The sequence below is a fragment of the Hirundo rustica genome, chromosome 8 (genome assembly GCF_015227805.2).
Source record: "Hirundo rustica isolate bHirRus1 chromosome 8, bHirRus1.pri.v3, whole genome shotgun sequence".
NCBI classification, from domain to species: domain Eukaryota; kingdom Metazoa; phylum Chordata; class Aves; order Passeriformes; family Hirundinidae; genus Hirundo; species Hirundo rustica.
The window spans coordinates 21,829,341-21,846,427 of record NC_053457.1 but is presented as its reverse complement, the minus strand read 5'-3'; the positions used below and the strand labels follow the sequence as shown (position 1 = coordinate 21,846,427).

At 57.8% G+C, this 17,087-nt stretch overlaps 4 protein-coding genes across 7 annotated transcripts; 2 read left to right on the top strand and 2 right to left on the bottom strand.

Moving 5' to 3' along the window:
- The first annotated feature begins 266 nt into the window (after positions 1–266).
- On the top strand, positions 267–5,234 carry ENTPD7 (ectonucleoside triphosphate diphosphohydrolase 7). The gene is made up of 12 exons (XM_040071378.1): positions 267–274; positions 374–541; positions 620–825; positions 903–1,053; positions 1,422–1,525; positions 1,599–1,655; positions 1,941–2,089; positions 2,166–2,332; positions 3,113–3,437; positions 3,537–3,622; positions 3,737–3,898; positions 4,041–5,234. The coding sequence occupies exons 1-12, from the start codon at positions 267–269 to the stop codon at positions 4,267–4,269; spliced, it is 1,812 nt and encodes a 603-aa protein (XP_039927312.1). The 3' UTR covers positions 4,270–5,234.
- Positions 5,235–5,879: 645 nt separating this feature from the next.
- On the bottom strand, positions 5,880–7,540 carry LOC120755754 (V-type proton ATPase subunit e 2). The gene is made up of 4 exons (XM_040071205.2): positions 7,410–7,540; positions 7,283–7,330; positions 6,925–7,070; positions 5,880–6,673 (listed from the first exon to the last, which is right to left on the bottom strand). Exons 1-3 carry the CDS (start codon positions 7,511–7,513, stop codon positions 6,977–6,979), a joined length of 246 nt encoding a protein of 81 aa, XP_039927139.1. The 5' UTR covers positions 7,514–7,540; the 3' UTR covers positions 5,880–6,673; positions 6,925–6,976.
- A 203-nt stretch (positions 7,541–7,743) lies between these two features.
- LOC120755721 (cytochrome c oxidase assembly protein COX15 homolog) lies at positions 7,744–12,201 on the bottom strand. Its single transcript, XM_040071121.1, has 8 exons — positions 11,978–12,201; positions 11,374–11,496; positions 10,963–11,149; positions 10,360–10,527; positions 9,788–9,869; positions 9,307–9,461; positions 8,292–8,405; positions 7,744–8,035 (listed from the first exon to the last, which is right to left on the bottom strand). Exons 1-8 carry the CDS (start codon positions 12,199–12,201, stop codon positions 7,904–7,906), a joined length of 1,185 nt encoding a protein of 394 aa, XP_039927055.1. The 3' UTR covers positions 7,744–7,903.
- Positions 12,202–12,262: 61 nt separating this feature from the next.
- CUTC (cutC copper transporter) lies at positions 12,263–17,067 on the top strand. 4 transcript variants are annotated; one of them, XM_040071123.2, is made up of 9 exons: positions 12,263–12,336; positions 12,641–12,712; positions 12,786–12,845; positions 13,007–13,216; positions 14,429–14,464; positions 14,853–14,986; positions 15,571–15,598; positions 15,972–16,077; positions 16,637–17,067. In XM_040071123.2, the coding sequence occupies exons 1-9, from the start codon at positions 12,273–12,275 to the stop codon at positions 16,746–16,748; spliced, it is 822 nt and encodes a 273-aa protein (XP_039927057.1). In that variant the 5' UTR covers positions 12,263–12,272; the 3' UTR covers positions 16,749–17,067. The 4 variants fall into 4 exon arrangements, with proteins under 4 accessions (XP_039927057.1, XP_039927058.1, XP_039927059.1 ...); XM_040071124.2 differs by having other exon boundaries at positions 12,274–12,336; positions 13,018–13,216; XM_040071125.2 differs by having other exon boundaries at positions 12,311–12,339; positions 13,018–13,216.
- Positions 17,068–17,087: the final 20 nt, after the last annotated feature.

Below are 17,087 nucleotides of genomic sequence, written 5' to 3'. Positions count from 1 at the left end.
TCCGCGCGACGCCTCGCGGCGAAGGTCGGACGCGGGAACAAGGGCGAAGCCGGGCCCCGCCCCCGCCCGCGCGAAGGGGGGGCTCGTCCCGCCCAGTACGATTGGTCGCCGGGCAGCATGGGCGTGGCTCCGGCAGGGCGGGCGGAGCCGATTGGTCGCCGTTCCGCGGGGGGCGGCGCTCCTCCCGGCGGGGCGCGGCGGCGGCGGCCGGTGACGTGTCCGCCGGTGCCGGCGGCGGTGCCGGCAGCGGCGATGCGCGGGCGCACATGGCCAGGTGAGCGGGGCCGGGCTGGGCAGGGCCGGGGGGGGGTCGGGACCGGCGCGGTCGGGACCGGCGCGGTGCCGATGCTGAACGGCGGTCCCTTACCCTCAGGATCGGCGTTCCCTGCCTGTCGTGGCGCTCGGTGGGACCGTGCCCTGGGCCGCGGCAGCGCTCGGCCGCGCTGGGGCTCGCTCTCCTCTTGGCGCTGCTGCTGCTGCTGGCGGCCGTCGTGCCCCGCCGCTGGGCCGCGCCGCCCCGCGCCTCCCGGCGGGACGAGAGGTGAGCGGGGACTGGGCTGCCGGGGAGCGGGGTCGCCGCCGGCCGCCGGTGCTGAGCCGCCGTGCCGCCGTGCCGCAGGTACCTGGCGCGGGCGGAGGAGCTGACGGCCACGGACACCGAGGACTCGTCCCTTAATTACGGGGTGGTGGTGGACTGCGGGAGCAGCGGGTCCCGGGTTTTCGTCTACTTCTGGCCCCCGCACAACGGGAACCCCCACGACCTGCTGGACATCAAGCAGATGAGGGACCGGAGCAGCCGCCCCGTCGTGAAGAAAATTAAACCCGGTGCGTGCTGCCCCTCTCCGGCCCCGGCCCCGAGCGCACGGACGGGGCGGGCTGGCTCACGGCGCCTTCCTCGCCAGGCATCTCCGTGACCGCGGCCGCCCCCGAGCAGGCGACCCCCTACCTGCGGCCCCTGCTGCGGTTCGCGGCCGCGCACGTCCCGGCGCGGAAGCACAAGGAGACGCCGCTGTACATCCTGTGCACGGCGGGGATGCGGCTGCTGCCCGAGCGGTGAGTTCGCCGCCCTTGTCAGGCTAGCCAGGGGCGCGCTGGGATCCCTCAGCCCCGAGGAGGGGAAAGACAGCTGCCTGCTCTTGGCCCCTGCGGGAGAATCAAGAATCCCGTGGGGGGGGGAATTGGAAAAGGAAAAGGGCGCGTTGTAGGGGCGAGCGGCGAGGGATGCAGAAAGGAGGATTTGAGCCTGCTGGGAGGGAGCTGAGAGGAGATGCTTTTGACTGAGGATTTCAAACGAATAGATCTATTTTTCATCTCCAAAACGCCTGCAGCAGCTGAACTTGTGGGGTTGAACGGGGGCTGTATTGCAGTGTGATTCCTGGTGAAGATTCCCCAGCATCTCTCCCTCTCCTGCACCCTTGCAGGCAGCAAGCTGCAATCCTGGATGACTTGGTGACAAATGTGCCCCTGGAGTTTGATTTCCTCTTCTCCAAATCACATGCAGAAGTGATCTCGGGGAAGCAGGAAGGTAGGAGCTGCCACAAAGCACTGCTTGTTCCTCTTTAGTATATTGTTGTAATGACCTTTTCTGTCTTGTGCAGGTGTCTATGCGTGGATTGGCATCAACTTTGTCCTGGGACGGTTTGATCACGAGGATGGTGAGTCTGGCTGCTCGTAGGACAGCTGGGAGGGTCTAAGCAGAGCCATGCTGGACCTTGTACCAGTGCTGTAGCTGAGATCAACCTCTGCAGTAGGCAGCAGTGCCTGACCCCTGTCATATGTGTGACACTTTCCCGGACGTGGGAGGTGGTCCTTGCAGGTGGCCCTTGGGGTCTGCCTGCAGGGGTGGAGGAGCCCCATGAGTTTGCTGTGGGGTGATGGTGGAAGGCAGAAGATGCTGCCCCAGGCCCTGCCTCTTGCTGACACGCTGCTGTGGGTTGCAGAGGAAGATGCAGTGGTCACCGTAGCACTGGGGGACCAGGGGAAGTCCCTGGTTCGAAAACGAACAGTTGGGATTCTAGACATGGGAGGAGCCTCCCTGCAGATTGCCTACGAAGTGCCCGACTCCGGAGCCATCTCCTCCCCGCTGCAGGTGCGTGTCTGGTCCCCGAGAGCAGCTCCTGCCTTCCCTGGATTGCTGCTGATCATGGACCTGTCTGTGTCAGCAGGAGGAGGCTGCTAAGAGCTTGCTGGCGGAATTCAACCTGGGCTGTGACGTGCAGCACACTGGCCACATGTACCGTGTCTACGTCAACACTTTCCTGGGCTTTGGGGGCAATTTTGCCCGGCAGCGCTATGAGGAACACGTGCTGAACCAAACCTATGTGCACAACCGGTATTGCTGCCTCACCTGGCGGTGCCCCCACTAGAGCCTTGTGAAATGGGGTGCTGATCCCTTCCTGTTGTGCTCTCCCCCTTGGATCTGCCTCAAGAGCCGCCTGTGGTGATAACAACTCCCACAGCCACGCTGGCAGCAGCTGTGTGGCAGCGGCAGGTGCCTGGGCTGGCACAGAGTGCTCGGCTGCTGCTGTTCTCCAAGCCTGGCAGGCGTTATCAGTGCCACAGCTCCCTGCCTTCCTCCTTCTTTCCTTGTGACAGGCTACAGGGAGGCCCCTCCTAGTGGCTTTTGGCTTTTCCTGCTCTGACTTCCCCTCCTCCAGCACCGATTCACTCAGCACATCTTTCCATTGCATCCCTACCTCGAGCTCTCCTGTCTCCTGTCTCTCCTTTCCTTCCAAGAGCACAAGATGAAGCTGTCGCCAGAGGTGGAGAGGCTTGGTGCCCAGGTACTCCTGTGCCGGGAGCAGCCCCTGCCTCCAGATCCCCAGGGGCTGTGCAGAGGCACAGATCCCCATCAGCTAGGTGGGGTGGGCTGTGCCTCGTTGCACCCTGCAGGTGCTCAGAGCGTGTAGCTGCAGGCCAGCGTGACAGATCCGGCGAGTTCATCCTCAGCAGGAGGTGGCAGGGCAGGCACCAGCACTGCAGGGTACAAGAGAACACAGCCTCTGGTCTGGTGTGGAGGGTATCTGGATGTGGGACAGGGTTAGATTAGGCTTTTGGGAGGTGGTATAGGACCCCCTGTGCAATTGCCATTTTTTCCTGGACTGTTTTCCAGCCTGCATGGCCAGCAGACAGGGCTGAGCCCCAAGATGCCCTTCTTGGACCCCTGCCTGCCTGTGGGGCTGGAGGACACGGTGGTGAGGGGTGGCCAAACCCTGTACATGAGGGGACGAGGGGACTGGCAGGCCTGTGCAAAGCTGCTGCAGCCCCTCCTGGCAGTGTCCAATGGCAGCCATGCCTCTCTGGTGGAGACCTACAAAGCACCCATCGACTTCAGCAACAGCGAGTTCTATGGCTTCTCAGAATTTTTCTACTGCACCGAGGACGTGCTGCGCCTGGGGGGCCAATACAGTGCCCCCACCTTCACCTCTGCTGCCCAGGTGGGTGGGTGCTGCCCCAGCCCAGGGGAGCTGAGCTGTTCCTGGGGCTGGGAGTGAGCGTGGTTTCTCTGCTCTGAACTCCAACTTCTCCTTCCCCAGGAGTACTGCAGGCAGCGATGGGAGGTGCTGACCCAGCGTTTCCGTGGTGGCCTCTACTCGGCTCATGCTGACCAGCACCGGCTGAAGTAAATGGACCTGCTGGGAGATGCCATGGCTGGACCTCGTGGGGGTCTTTTGCTGGGGTAAGGGACCGGTGCAGTTGTTAGTGTCCGGCTGACGCTCCTGTGTGCTGTCTGCAGGTATCAGTGCTTCAAATCGGCCTGGATGTACCAAGTCCTTCACGAGGGCTTCCAGTTCCCGCTGGACTACCCCAGCCTGCGCACAGCCCAGCTGGTGTATGACCGGGAGGTGCAGTGGACGCTGGGAGCCATCCTCTACAAGACACGATTTCTGCCACTCAGGTACCGTGGGCTAGCTGATGGCGTCACGCAGGGAAGGGTGGCTGGGGAGGAGCAGGAGTAACTGCACTGGGTGAGGGCTCTGCACGGACCCTGGCAGGACCCCACTGCATCTCGTGGCCAGTTCTGACATTCCTTTCCACAGGGATCTCCGTCAGGAGAGCATCCGGCAAGCGCACGCCTCCTGGCTGCGCCTCTCTTTTGTCTACAACCACTATCTCTTTTTTGCCTGCATCTTGGTCGTGGCGCTGGCCATCGTCCTCTACCTCCTGCGGCTGCGCCGCATCCACCGCCGGCAGCTGTGCTCCGCCCAGCACACCCTGCACTGGCTGGACGAGGTGGTGGTGCCGCTGGGTCAGGGAAGCGTGCCGTGATGCCAGTGGTACCCAGCATCCAATTGCACCAGCAGAACTAGGACTGGCTGACAGCCTGGGCTCTGAGAGCTTGGACTCTTTCTTAACCATCATCTCAAAATCTGCACTCCATCATCTCTGCGTCAGGACCAGAGTCTGTGGGCTAAGGCAGCTATGGACACGAGAGCTTTCCTCTCCACCTTGCTCCAGTCCTAATCTTCGTATCCCTTGGCCTCTGGCCTTTGCCTCACTATGTGGTGTAGAGCAAAGTCCTCTGCTACCAGTAGGCTCAAGGCTGCAGCCCTGGCAGATCGCTCAGATAACAGGACACTATCACTGAGGCGGCCAACCCAGGGCTCTGGCTGGAAGCACCGAGCCACCCCATGACTCAGCCACCGGTTTGCAGGGCAACCTGTTGAGGTGCTGTGGTTCATCACCTGGGGTGGCTTCTGCAGGCCCTGACAAGCGTGGGGCTGGGAGAACGGCAGGCACCAGCTAAGTTACTGCAGTAACAAGGTAAACCACGAGTTCCACCAAGCTGCTCTGCCCGGCCTGGCCCATCTTGGAGGATTCCTGAAGGGGTGTCCTGCTGTTTGCTATGTCTTCCCTCTGAGGACAATCCTACAGTCCTACCCAACATTCCAGACTGAGCCCTGAGGGCTCACTGATTCTCGAGGCACCACCAAAGTGGGCTGTCTTTCACACATTCCCTCCTGGGCACAGCAGCCCTGTAGTGTCCAGGGCACTAGTGTCAGGACTAGCGTGGTTCTTTCCTCCATGAGCGCGGGCTGGGCCTGCCCCTGGGAGAGCCACCCCAGTCCAGCCCAGCTCACAGCCCCAGGACAGGCCAGGGCCGCAGCTGTGCACACAGGCACAAACCTTCCCTGGGGCTGGAGCCCCACCGACGGGCCAATGAAGGTTGTCACTTATCTTGAACTCAGCTGTTCCCATTCCTGTAGCAATAAACAAACTCTTTGAGCCATCCAGCACTGGTCTCATTTCCTAGTGAGCAGCAGCGATGGCTCCTGCTGGTGGTGTGGCTGCATGCCTGCACAGCTCTGCTGCTGCTCCTTGCTGCCACAGCGAGATGATGGAGCTCCTTTCCTGCCGGCATTGTTCTGATTCCAGCAGGACTGAGCTTAACTGAGCTGGCAGCAGCAAGGGGAACTCTGATCCAAACCAAACTGTTGGGATCCTTGGAGACAGCATCCTTTGCTGCCCTCTTCCTAGGAGGAAAAGCCTGTCCACTCAGAGCCCCTCCAAGATATCAGTCTCTGCTTTTTACCTTATTCCCCACTTGAGTCTCAGCTGCCTGGCAAAGAGGCTGCTGAGCTGCTCCTGTGCCATGCAAACGGCCCCAGCACAGCTGCAGGAGGCTGGGCAGGTACCAAGTTCTCTCTCTGGCACACACAGTTCCCTCCCTGTGACCCTGGTCCTGCAGCATGAATGCACAGATGGCTTCAAGGATAAAACTTTCCATGCACCAGTGTGCTGCCAACCTCCTGCTCAACAGCTGAGGATCCCAGCCCTGTTCCCAAGGTGTAAAAACAGTGTTGGGAAAAGGAAAGGTATCTGAGTAAGACTGAGACTGTTGCCCAGCCTCAAAGCAGCAAGTGACTCAGCCTCCAGCATGATTTACTAGAAAAAAAGATTTATTTCCACAACACGAGTTAAACAACACAAACAAATAAATAAATACATATAAATTATCTGATAAAGGGAAAGCTGAAACACAATGCGCTACTTGGCTCTTCTCAGAACCTGGACCCATCTTGTCATGGTGGAGATTCCTAAACACTACTGCAGGTGCCTCACTGCTCAGGTGGGAGACAACCCACTTTTCATCCCCTACAGCAGACCCCAACACCTCCATTATCACACCCTAGGGGGTCTGCATGCTCCTCCAGGGTCAGCCCTCCTTTCTCCCACCCACAGGCAGAATCTGCCTTAGCAGGGACCACCACAGGGGACTGACCAGACCATAGAAGATGCCATGGCTCCTGTGTTCTCATGCAGACAGGCAGCCAGTGGCTGTAAAGACCAGGAACAGGGCAACTAGTTGGGCAGCTTGGGCTATGAGCAGGGGTTTCACGTGGAGGCTAGGGCTGAACACACCACGAGGGTAGGACAAGCACTGCTGGGACAGGATCCGCTGGCACCGCACATAGATCCCTCACAGGATGGTGCTCAGTCACTGCAGCACTGGGCCAGCTGAAGGGATCTCTCCCTGGTAGCGTGGCTGCTCCTAGTGTCAGATTAGAAGGCCTTTGTCCAGGGGTGCTGTCTGCCATGCTTGGGGGCCCAGCCATCCATTGGTCCAGGCTGCAGTGCTCCAGGTGTGCTTGGGCAGCGGGTCCAGCCTCTGTCCCAGCACCTCTGGGGGCTGTCTGGTACAAGAGCGTAGAGGCTGGAACAGCTACAAGAGCTGGGGGAGGAAAAGAGGAAGAGAAGTTAGCACCAAACCATGTTAATGAGGGAGCTCCCACAAATTTGAGAACTATAGTGCTTGATTTGCTCCGGCCCATCGCAGAGCCAGCAGCCCCACACCAGGACCAGCCCAACACAGCCATAATGCACAGAAGCAAAAGCATCTCCCCCTGCCCAGCAAGGGCTGAGCTGCAGCTCCCTCCCGAGTCAGATACAGGCAGGCAAGCAGGGACATCTCTGCCCACTCACGGTGATGGATTTGATGGGGGTCTCTGCTGAGGCGCCAGCTCGCGGAGCCTGCTCACTCCCAGAGGAAGCGCACGTACCAGATGGTCTCGTTCTTCAGCTGGGGCCCGAACAGAGGGTTGGCCTGGGCCAGGATGGCGATGAGCCAGCTGCAAAGGGACACAAGCCGCCGTCAGCCCCCAGGGCAGGACCAGAGCGCCGGGGGCGGCTGCTGCCCCGAGGGTGATGGACCCGGGACGGAGGCGGGCCGCAGCTCGGGGACCCTCCTATCCATCCACGGAGGAAGCTGGGCAGCAGCCACCCGTCCCGGTGAAGCCAGCGGGGATGGGGGAAAAGGTACCAGGTCCAGCCGGGTACTCACAAGAGGTAGCAGCACACGGCAGTGGTGACTAGCATCGTGATGATCACCCTGCAGAGACACCGGCGTTAGCACGGGAAGGCCCAGCTCCAGAACCCCCGACCGCGGCCCCCCCCGAGCCCCCACTCACCCGCGGTTCGGCCCCTTGGGCACGAACCAGGGGGCGGCGATGCCCACGAGGCCCCAGAAGGCGGAGAAGAGGACGAGCGGCAACGCGAAGCTGTGCGCCGTCATGGCCGCTGCGCACCGGACTGCGCTCCGCCCCGCGCAGCGCCCCGCCCACTGCCGCGCCACGCCGCCAATCCGCGGCCCGAGCGCGCCGCGCAGGCGGTAGCGTCGCGTCCCATTGGCGGATCGGATCGGATCGGCCCGGCCCGGCCCGGCCCGGCTCGGCTCGGCTCGGCTCGGCCCCGCGTCCCTCCGCGCGTCGCTCCGCACAGGAGCACCCAGGTAGACACAGCCGCTTCGCAAAACTCCTTTATGGTACAAAGTTCGCACTCACACCCGCCGCCTCCCGCGCCTGCCCGGCTGGGCGCACATCCTCCTGCGCACCCAGGGCTCGGGGACTCGGCCGCCCCCGCGTCCGGCGGTGCGGCTCCCCGGGAGGGCTCTCCCGCCGGTGCGTTACTTGGGAACTCTCCGGAGCTCGCTCATGAGCCACAGTGCCATGCTGAGCAGGGCCAGGGAGCCCGACTGGTGCGTGGCAGCCAGAGGCGTAGGGACATAAAGCAGCAGGGTGCTGATGCCCAGGCCCACCTGCCAAGAAGGGAGAAGAGGTAAGAGCAGTTGTGGCTGCACCACTGATACCATTCCCAAGCACAAACTGTGGTGTTAGAAAGGCTCGTGGTGTGGCCACCCCAAATTCACAGTGTGCATGCAGTATGGTGAGGTGTGGGGTCTACGCAGCTCCACCTCTCAGCCCCGGACTCTTGGAGCCAGCATAGATCCAAGTGGGGTCAGCTCTGTCTTGTGAATATGCTACAAAGGAGTAGGAAAAAAATAAGGGCGGTACCTGCATGCAAGCTACAGCCAGTAAGGAAGTCACAGCCATCCTGGTCCTGCGAGGGAGTGGGATCTTCCTCGAGAAGAAGTACAGTGCTGTGACAGCTGTGACAGAGGCAATTCCCTACAGAAGGGAAGGGAAACAACCACCCTTCAATGAAAGTTCAAGGGAAATGGGTACAGTGGCCTCTAGCTGTGCCTCCCACACAGTAAAAGAAATTGTGGGAGCAACATTTAACTGAAGAAACGTATTAATGGCCATGATCAAATCCTAGAGCTCCCACGCCATCAAGTTAACAACCCTGAAATTTAAGTGAAGTTACGCAGACTTTTATTTTGCTCCAAATGAATGCTTTACTTTTCAACAGCTTTTCCTCATTTATTCAAGTCCTTAGGGGTTGTCTGCCCTCTCCCCAGCTGTCACCTTGACAACTGAAGGTGGAAGCTGTCATCTGGAAAACGGATCTCATTTCCACCACTCACCTACAGTTCACCAGCATAATCTTGCTGTGCAGGCCACCCCAGGTAATCCAGCTTAATCTTTCTTTTTTTAGTCTTAGCCACAGCTTAGTCCACAGCAGTGCTGCCAGTGGTATTTAATATCCAGATTGCTCTAACTAGCTGAGATATATTCACAGGGCACTACTGTGCAAAACAAGTTCATAAATGCTGGAGGAAGCTTTCAGTATCAGGATTTCCAAGTGTTATTTCACACAGCTTTCCCAGACATTTCAATAGCAAAGGCTACCCCACACTGTAGCTCGTGTTATGGAAAAGGAGACTCAGAGAAACAAAGTGTGTTACTTGCGCAGGAGGAAGACCTCCTTAAGGAAGAAGGCCACACTGAAAATAAATAACAATGCTAAACTTCCTCTTCCTGCAGAAGTAAACTCCTAAGACACTCTCAGGCCCTTTGGACACTCTAGAAATCACTCAAGCTGACAGAACCACAGCCCAAAGAAGACAGTTTGGCTGCAGGAGGCAACCAAGAAGCAGCCCAGACATATCAGGAAGACAGCACTTACCAAGATCCTGTGATCAAACTGTACAGTGGTAGGATTCTCAAAGATATTTCTCAGCACAGGGGAGAAGGCAAGGAGATCATCTGGGATCCAGCACTCCCCCATTTTGGGGAAGGAATTGTACACAAGGCCAGCATCCAGCCCTGCCACAAAGGCACCTGCACCAGAGCAGAAAATGAGACTACCAGAGTAGACAAAGGTGTCACTCCAGGTTGCACAGCTCTCATTCAAGAGCTCAGCTTGATCTTGAATTTCTTTTAGCAATATATACAGAGATCACACAGCACGGGCAGGCTGGAAGGTGCATCTCCACCTGTCCAGCAAAGACCAGTGAGGATGTTCTTGACTGTAAGATCCCTGACAGCAGTAGCTTTCCCAGAGAATGGATGGGGTTGCTCACAGTCCCCACCAGATCAGAAGGAAAAAACCAAACCAGCAGAGAGGAATGAGTCACGAATTGGACAGCAGAAAGTAAGAGCTTTACCTGAAAGAGCAGTAAGGAAAATGAGAGCTGTAGTGCCATGAGCATATTGTCTCAAGCGAAGGAGCTGTTTGGTTTCTGGCAACTGTAAAATAAAAAATAGAAAAAGAAATAATCAAGGCATTTCCAGTGCTGTTGGCAGCAGCTAAGAAAAGCCTTTTCCACATATATAGGTAAAAGAGTTGGCCTGTGCTTTATAGCGGGATTTTACAGACCACCACACAGCAGCCACACTTCAGTGGTCCCTCAAAACCACAGCTAATCAAGTCCAGCTCTGTGCAGAAACTGAAGTGGCCCCTGGACAGTTACTGGCACAAACCATTTAGAACTTCCACAAATTCTGAGACTAATCACTTTTTACCTGAACAGCATGAGCCAAAGCAAGTGTCCCATAAACAGGAAGTTTACAGGATAGGTATTTTATAACACTGTAAGTATTAGATCAGAGTCAGGAACAGAGACTACAGGAGAAGCACCATCAACACTTCACATCCTTTCCTTACCTTCACATCCCACCCCAGCCCTCTGAAGTGACACCGCCCTGGGATTTTAAGTCCTGACACAGTGCTCCATACCTTGTGTTGTGGAAGCAGCAAAGACAGCCCTGTCCACAGGCTGGCAGAGTACAGGACCAGCGCAGAGCCCAGGTGTGCTGCCAGACGGTACTGACTGACCCGAGGGATGTCGTAGGAGTCTGGCTTCTCTTCCAGCCCACTCTTCACCATGTACCATCCCAGCAGCCCCTAACAGAACAGGAGAGGGCTCAGAGCCAGACAAGACAGCAGCAACTACTAAAATGGGATAAACATTAGGGGCAAAGCAACTTGTTTTCTCTACTTTCAGTTAGCTACCAGCACTAACACACTGTCATGGTGTCACTGACACCAAGCTATTACGAATCCTGCTCTCTTAGTTATGCTGAATCAGATGATACCAAACTGACAGAGGGTAGGTTTAGAATAGATCTTGAGGGAAAATTCTGTGCTGTGAGCACAGAGCACTGGAACAGGTTTCCCAGAGAAGTTGTGGATGCCCCATCCCTGGTCAGGTTAGATGGAGCTCTGAGCAAACCGGTCTAGCGAAATGTATCCATGGTTGGGGAGTTAAAAGCGGGTGATCTTTAAGGTCATTCTGTGATATTCAGACGTCACTAATGCCTGTGGCTGCAGAGCCCTCACCTGGAAGCAGACCAGCCCACAGAGCGCGAGGACACGGCCCTTGAGGGGCCGGCTGAGCCAGCCCCGGCGCCAGAAGTAGGCAGCAGGCAGGATGTAGGCCAGGCCCACAGCACGGCCCCACATGCGGTGCGAGTACTCCATGTACCAAATGAACTTGAACTCTGGCAGCGTCATGTCGTGGTTCAGGCTGTTAAAGGACAATAAAGCAACTGTTTCACAGCCCCGCACTGAACTTTGCACGACATGGGATCGCCTTCCTCAGAGAAAGGCAGGGAGGAGCCACCACCAGGCAGGCTTTGTGCACCTTCCTGGTGACTTCAGAAAACGTTTTCCTTCTGATAATAGTTTTGTGAGTGGCTCAGTCGCAGGAAGGATGGTCAGCCCACTCTCCTTCCCATTTTGCACACTCACATTTTAAACTCTGGGAACTGCTGGTACTTCTGGAACTCGGCTTCCCACTCCTGCTGCGTTCGGGGGGGTTTCATCTCCTTCACCAGGTGCCAGTCCACCATAGAAAGGCCTGATTCTGTCAGCCTGGGGGCAGAGACATGAACAGGCACAACCCACTCCTTTGACAGTAAGCAAATCTACGGAACTGAACTGAACTGAGAGCTGTTGGCTGCACAACAACCCAGGAGTCCGGACTTCAATGGTCCTTGTGGGACCCTTCCAAGTCAGGATATTCCGTGGTTCTATGATTAGTGTTAAAACCCTTGTTCAGACAATCCTTAAGCTCACAACTAGAAACAGGATGGACATCAGAGAGTCTGTGAATGACCAGACCTAAAACGACGATAAATGTGTAAGAGCTACCCCCCAGCGGCATCCACAGACTATGAACAGTCTCCGCGGTACTCCCACCATGTCCCCTTGCAGCCAAGAAGGGGAGACACGAGAGGAGCTCTCACGGGGCGGCTCTCGGTGTAGTGGACAGCCGCAGAGGGCAGACACGGACGGCTGCCTCCAGGGCCCCGCTCTGCGCCCCTCCCGGCGGGGCTGGGGGTACCGCGCTCACCTGGTGACGCCGCCCAGCACCACGGCACCGGCCACGGCACCGCTGCAGGCCAGGAGCCATCGCCCCACGGCGGGCGGCGGCGCGGCGGGCTGGGGCGCTTGTTGCAGCAGGCGGCGCGGAAGGCAGAGCCGCGGGGGGAGGCGGCCGTGTACCGGCGGTGGCGGCGGCGGCGCGGGTCCCCCCCGCAGCAGCCGCCGGGTCCCGCCGCGCGCCGCTCGCAGCATCCCGAGCCACCCCGGAAGTGTCGCCGCCGGAAACGCGGAACGAGCACTTCCGGGCCCGCCCGGGCGTCGCCATGACGATCGCGCGGCGCGTGACCGGCAGCGCAGAGCAGCGACCCCCGCGCGCCGCCAGCGCAGGTGGTGAGGGCGCGTGCCGGACGGGGGCGGGGCCCGCGCGGCGGCGGAGGCGGGGCCGAGGGGCCCGGGGGGCGGGGCCTGCGCGCACCGCGCGCCGGCGTGGGCGCTCCCGCCTCGCGTCCCGCGCCTCCGCCCGCCCTCGCGCCGACGGCGGCGCGGGCCCGGGCCGCGAGGGGGCGGACCCGGAAGCGTGGCGGGGGGCGGGGCCTGAGGCGGAAGCGGGGCGGGCCCGCGGCGGGGCCGGCGCGGCCCGGGCGGGCGCCATGGGGCGGTCCGGGGTGACCGCGCCGCTCCCGTCCCGCAGGCATGGACGATGGGTTCCTCATGGAAGTGTGCGTGGACTCGGTGGAGTCCGCCGTCAACGCGGAGCGCGGAGGTAAGGCCCGGGGTCCTCGCGGGAGGCGGGGGCGACGGCGCGGCGGGGCCGGTTCTGACGCGCCTCTCCACAGGTGCCGGGCGGATCGAGCTCTGCGCGGGCCTCGTGGAAGGAGGGACCACCCCGAGCATGGGTGAGCCGCGCCCGCCCCTGGGCCACCTTCCCCGTCGGTCTCCCTTCGCTCCCCTCCGTCCGGCCGGGCTCCCTGCCCGTTCCCGGTCCCGTCCTGCCCGCGCCGGGGCCGGAGCCGGAGCCGCTTCGGCGGGCGCTGAGCCGCCCCTGTGCCGCCGGCAGGGCTGCTGCAGGTGGTGAAGCAGTGCGTGCGCGTCCCGGTGTTCGTCATGATCCGGCCCCGCGGCGGGGATTTCCTGTACTCGGACCGGGAGGTGGAGGTGATGAAAGCCGACATCCGCCTGGCCAAGCTGCACGGCGCCGACGGGCTGGTGTTCGGGGCCCTCACCGAGGACGGGCGCATCGACACGGAGCTGTGCACGGCGCTGCTGGGTGAGGGTGCCTCCCGGCAGAGCTCTGCGCTGTGCCGGCGTTGATGTGCTGCTCCGGCTGATGCCGGAGACCTGTACGGAGGGCTTTGGTCTGCGCGTCCTGTTTGTCTTGCTGTCTCTTTCCGCCTTTTGCGGTTTCATTTCCTGCCATACCTGTGAGGCATGAAGTAGTTTAGAAACGTTCCAGACCGAGGGCCACGGCCCCTAGCCATTCACGCAGAGTTTGAAGCCACCTGGGACATAATAGCAAAGTGTAAGAAGGTTTAGGTGAGCTGCTTTGAGGGCATTCAACTGTTGAATTCTCTCCCTCGTTTTTATTGTCCTTTGTTCTTTTCCTTATGTCCTTGCTACAGGTGTCTAGGATATGTATCTCCTGGCCTTTGGCCATGTGTGTAGCTGGCAATTCATTTCCATTTTCCTCTCTTAACACACACAGGAGGAAAAGATTACAAGAGAGAGGTGTGAACACATGAAAAGATACTGAAGCTGCAGTGTGAGATTGTTAGTCCAGACCACAAACATGTGGAAGCAAATCCTCTTTCTTTCTGCATATTTTTTGGGAGCTACAGCCAAAGCTAAAGAGGGCTGGGCCTTTCCTTGGTGATGTGGTGTTGAGGTTCTCATATGAAGGTGAATGTGCTGTAGGGAGAGCAGCAAAGGATCTTGCTGGGACTTAGCTCCACTAGGCAAACAAACATGTGCTCAGCTGTTTCCAGGGCAGGGAGCAGGGGGATATCTTTGTAGAAATAAATAAGCTTTGCTCAGTAGATAGAGCACCTCTGGTGAAGTTTGCTGTGCTCTGACAGCAGAAATTGTAGGTAATGAAAGAAATCACTAAGGTCAGCCCTTCTGCTCCCAGAGAGCTACGGTCCTGTCCTTTCCCCAGGTAGGTGGTACAACTTCCCTGCTTCCCTCCTGCAGAGGAAGTCATCTGTGGTGGGAATGAGGGTTCTGCATGTTCCGGATGAGATGGGGGATTTTGGTGTTACCCATAAAAACAAAGGTTTGTTGCTTTTTCAAAGGGCAGAAGAGCTCTTCCCCATGAAAAAGCCTGGATAAAACAGCATTTTTCCCAGCAAGAATGGGGACTCTTCTTGAGCTTTCTGGGAATGGCTCGAGAAGCCATTGCCCTCTTCTGTGTCATGTATGTTTCTGGTTCTAGCACAAGAGACTCTGTAGCAGCCCTGACTGACCGTATGTCTTCTTTTTGCAGCTGTGTGCCGTCCCCTGCCCGTCACATTTCACCGCGGTGAGTTTCCAGGGACAGTGGCCCTGGGCAGGGTCCAGTCTGTGTCCCACTGCTGGGGGAAGCGGGGCTGGAAGGGAGCTGAGCTCGATCTTCTTTGGTCGTTCTTTGGAGGGGGAAAGCTCTGCAGGCTGTGCTATTCCCCACAGCGGAAAAGGTCCGGGCAGCTCAGGTTTGGGAGCTGTCTCATTGCCCTGTGAGAGAGGGGGTGTCTGAGGAGCTGAGTATGGTGGTCCTGGCGGTGCTGCAAGGGGAGTGTTACAGTCAGGAGCTGAGAATCCAGGGTGTGAGCAGGACTCTTCCTATTGCTGCCTTTGGGGGAGCTGGCTGAGGGACAGGGCTTGAGCGCAATGAACCGAGCGATTTTTGAGCTGTTGTTCTGGTCCCTCAGCCTTTGACATGGTGCATGACCCTCTGGTGGCACTGGAGACCCTGATTTCCCTGGGATTTGAGCGGGTGCTGACGAGTGGCTGTGACAGCTCAGCACTGGAAGGATTGTCCTTGATTAAGAGGCTTGCGGAACAGGTGAGTGTTTGCTGTGCTCCCCTGGGTTAATGTGGCTGCTCCCTGGCACTGCCTGCAGGCAGCTGCTTTATGGTATCCCTGGAAAGGTCTTCTGTCAAGGAGTGCTTGCCTTCCCTCTCTTGCTTGGCTTTAATCTGTTTCCCCAAGCCCGTGTAGGCTGGGCCCCGAAGTCCCCTGCAGCAAAAACTGCTTGGGTTCTTGTTTGCAGATTCAGGGAGGGTGGTGGGAGTTGGTTTCAACAGCTGGTGTGAAGAGCCCACACTAACAGCAGAGTGAGGTCCCTGCTGAGTGTCTCACAGTTCCTTTTAGGAAGGTGCAACAGGTGTACCTGAGAGGTAGCCAGGTGGGAGGGAGGGGTAGGAGGCAATGGTGACAGGTTGTCTTAGCTGAAACTGCAAGTTCTTTTCCGCTTTTAAAGCATTAATCGTACAAAAGAGACGGATGAGAGCGCACAAATTGTAAACCATGGTGACATCCATGAGCTTATGGATAGTGCTGCATGTGGTGTTTCTTTGCTGCCTCACAAATGCGCCTGTGGATGTAGTCCTCGATAATATCACTGACGTGTGTTACTCTTCTTGCAGGCAAAGGGCAGAATTGTGGTGATGCCAGGTAATTTTTGTTGTCGTCTGTACCAGGTCCTGCAATCCCATGCCTTTCCTTGCTAGCCTCTTGCCCTGGAATCCACTCTGTGATCTGGCTTTCTGAGCCAGCTGCCCAGGAGGAGCAGCTCCTGTCCTGGTGTGAGTAAAGGCCATGCAGCCTGTTGAGGAGGGCAGAGTCCTGCAGCTATTGCTCCCTGCAGGATTTGGGAACAGCTCTAGATCTGTGGGAGAACATGAGCCAAGGCTTCTCCCGTCCCTTTTCATGTGCCCGGGTCTCTGTTTTCCCAACCGCTGCTTTTTCCCTTCAGTGTATATGGGTGATGTCAGGTCTGGAATAGTGTTGTCGGCTCCGTGTGTGACTTCAGGCTTGTTCCCACCAGGGGGTGGCATCACGGAGCGCAACTTGCAGAGGATTCTGGAAGGCTCCACTGCGTCTGAGTTTCACTGCTCTGCTCGCTCAGCTCGGGACTCAGGGATGAAGTTCAGGTAACTGATTATTTATGTTTATTTTTTAGCACAGCTCTATCAGTGAAGGGCTAGATGAATGTGAACATGCTTTTGTAGAAATGGCATAAATTTCTGTCAGCTTCCTGAGTGCTAGTTGTGCTTTTATGTTTGGTATCATGGTGCCTGACACTGTATTCTGCAGTGTATGAATCCAGCAGCGCTCCTCACATGGACATGAGTTCCATGCAGAACCAGATCCTTGGGGCATTTCTCTTGCTACTGCCACTCTAGGAGTTTTGAGGGCACTTGGGAAGGCAGGTTGTGGGGTAGTTGCCTTGGACTTTTAACATAAGCATGTAGGATTTGAGAAGCCAGTGGGATGTGCTTCTGGGAAATGCGTGAGGAATGGGTTATATTTGTCCGTAGGTCTGCACCTGTTTGGATTACTGTTCTTTCTGTTACTGTCCCACCTTTGGTTTGGGTTACACAATCTTTGGCCAATGCTGAAGCTAGGGGAAATATGGGTGTGTTTTTCTTGGTGGATCTTACTCATCTGTATCACCAGCAGATCACCACTAATCACTGGTTTTCCTGACAGAAACCCAAACGTTGCCATGGGAGCATCCTTCTCTGCCCCCGAGTACTCCATAAAGGTGGCAGATGTGGCCAAAGTGAGGACCCTGAACGCAATTGCCAAGAACATTCTGTAGTGGATGGCACCGTGCTGGGACAAGAACGCTGAGACTCCAGGGTCTGCCCTGGCACACGGACAGATGGGTACTGCTTCCATCCTCAGGCTGCACAGGATGTGCACTAGGTGATGAAGCCTGACACCTCTTTCCTTGGCTTCCCCTGAAGTCCCTGGCCTGGAAATTTATGTTGGCCATTTTAAATAAAAGGACTCATTCCCAGATGTTGCAGCAACAGCTGCTTGGCAACATTTGGGAGGAAGGGAGGTGAGCAAGTAGGGGGACTGAATTGTGTAGCACTGCATGTGATTGTCAAATAAACACTGCAGCTGCCCCCTTCCTGCTGTGCTTTTCCAGAGT

What these genes read in the sequence shown, in the direction of transcription:
- LOC120755754 (XM_040071205.2), bottom strand. Translation starts at nt 7,513, where the DNA reads ATGACGGCGCACAGCTTCGCGTTGCCGCTCGTCCTCTTCTCCGCCTTC. An exon ending in CCCAAGGGGCCGAACCGCGG is followed by an intron (nt 7,331 to 7,409) that starts GTGAGTGGGGGC and finishes GTGTCTCTGCAG; the next exon opens with GGTGATCATCACGATGCTAG. An exon ending in GCCGTGTGCTGCTACCTCTT is followed by an intron (nt 7,071 to 7,282) that starts GTGAGTACCCGG and finishes GTCCCTTTGCAG; the next exon opens with CTGGCTCATCGCCATCCTGG.
- ENTPD7 (XM_040071378.1), top strand. An exon ending in GCCTCCCGGCGGGACGAGAG is followed by an intron (nt 542 to 619) that starts GTGAGCGGGGAC and finishes GCCGTGCCGCAG; the next exon opens with GTACCTGGCGCGGGCGGAGG. An exon ending in ACGGTTTGATCACGAGGATG is followed by an intron (nt 1,656 to 1,940) that starts GTGAGTCTGGCT and finishes TGTGGGTTGCAG; the next exon opens with AGGAAGATGCAGTGGTCACC.
- LOC120755721 (XM_040071121.1), bottom strand. Translation starts at nt 12,201, where the DNA reads ATGCTGCGAGCGGCGCGCGGCGGGACCCGGCGGCTGCTGCGGGGGGGA. An exon ending in TGCTGCTTCCACAACACAAG is followed by an intron (nt 9,870 to 10,359) that starts GTATGGAGCACT and finishes TTTATTTTACAG; the next exon opens with TTGCCAGAAACCAAACAGCT. An exon ending in TGGCTGTAGCTTGCATGCAG is followed by an intron (nt 8,036 to 8,291) that starts GTACCGCCCTTA and finishes CCTTCTTGGCAG; the next exon opens with GTGGGCCTGGGCATCAGCAC.
- CUTC (XM_040071123.2), top strand. Translation starts at nt 12,273, where the DNA reads ATGACGATCGCGCGGCGCGTGACCGGCAGCGCAGAGCAGCGACCCCCG. An exon ending in CCCGCGCGCCGCCAGCGCAG is followed by an intron (nt 12,337 to 12,640) that starts GTGGTGAGGGCG and finishes CCCGTCCCGCAG; the next exon opens with GCATGGACGATGGGTTCCTC. An exon ending in AGGGACCACCCCGAGCATGG is followed by an intron (nt 12,846 to 13,006) that starts GTGAGCCGCGCC and finishes TGCCGCCGGCAG; the next exon opens with GGCTGCTGCAGGTGGTGAAG.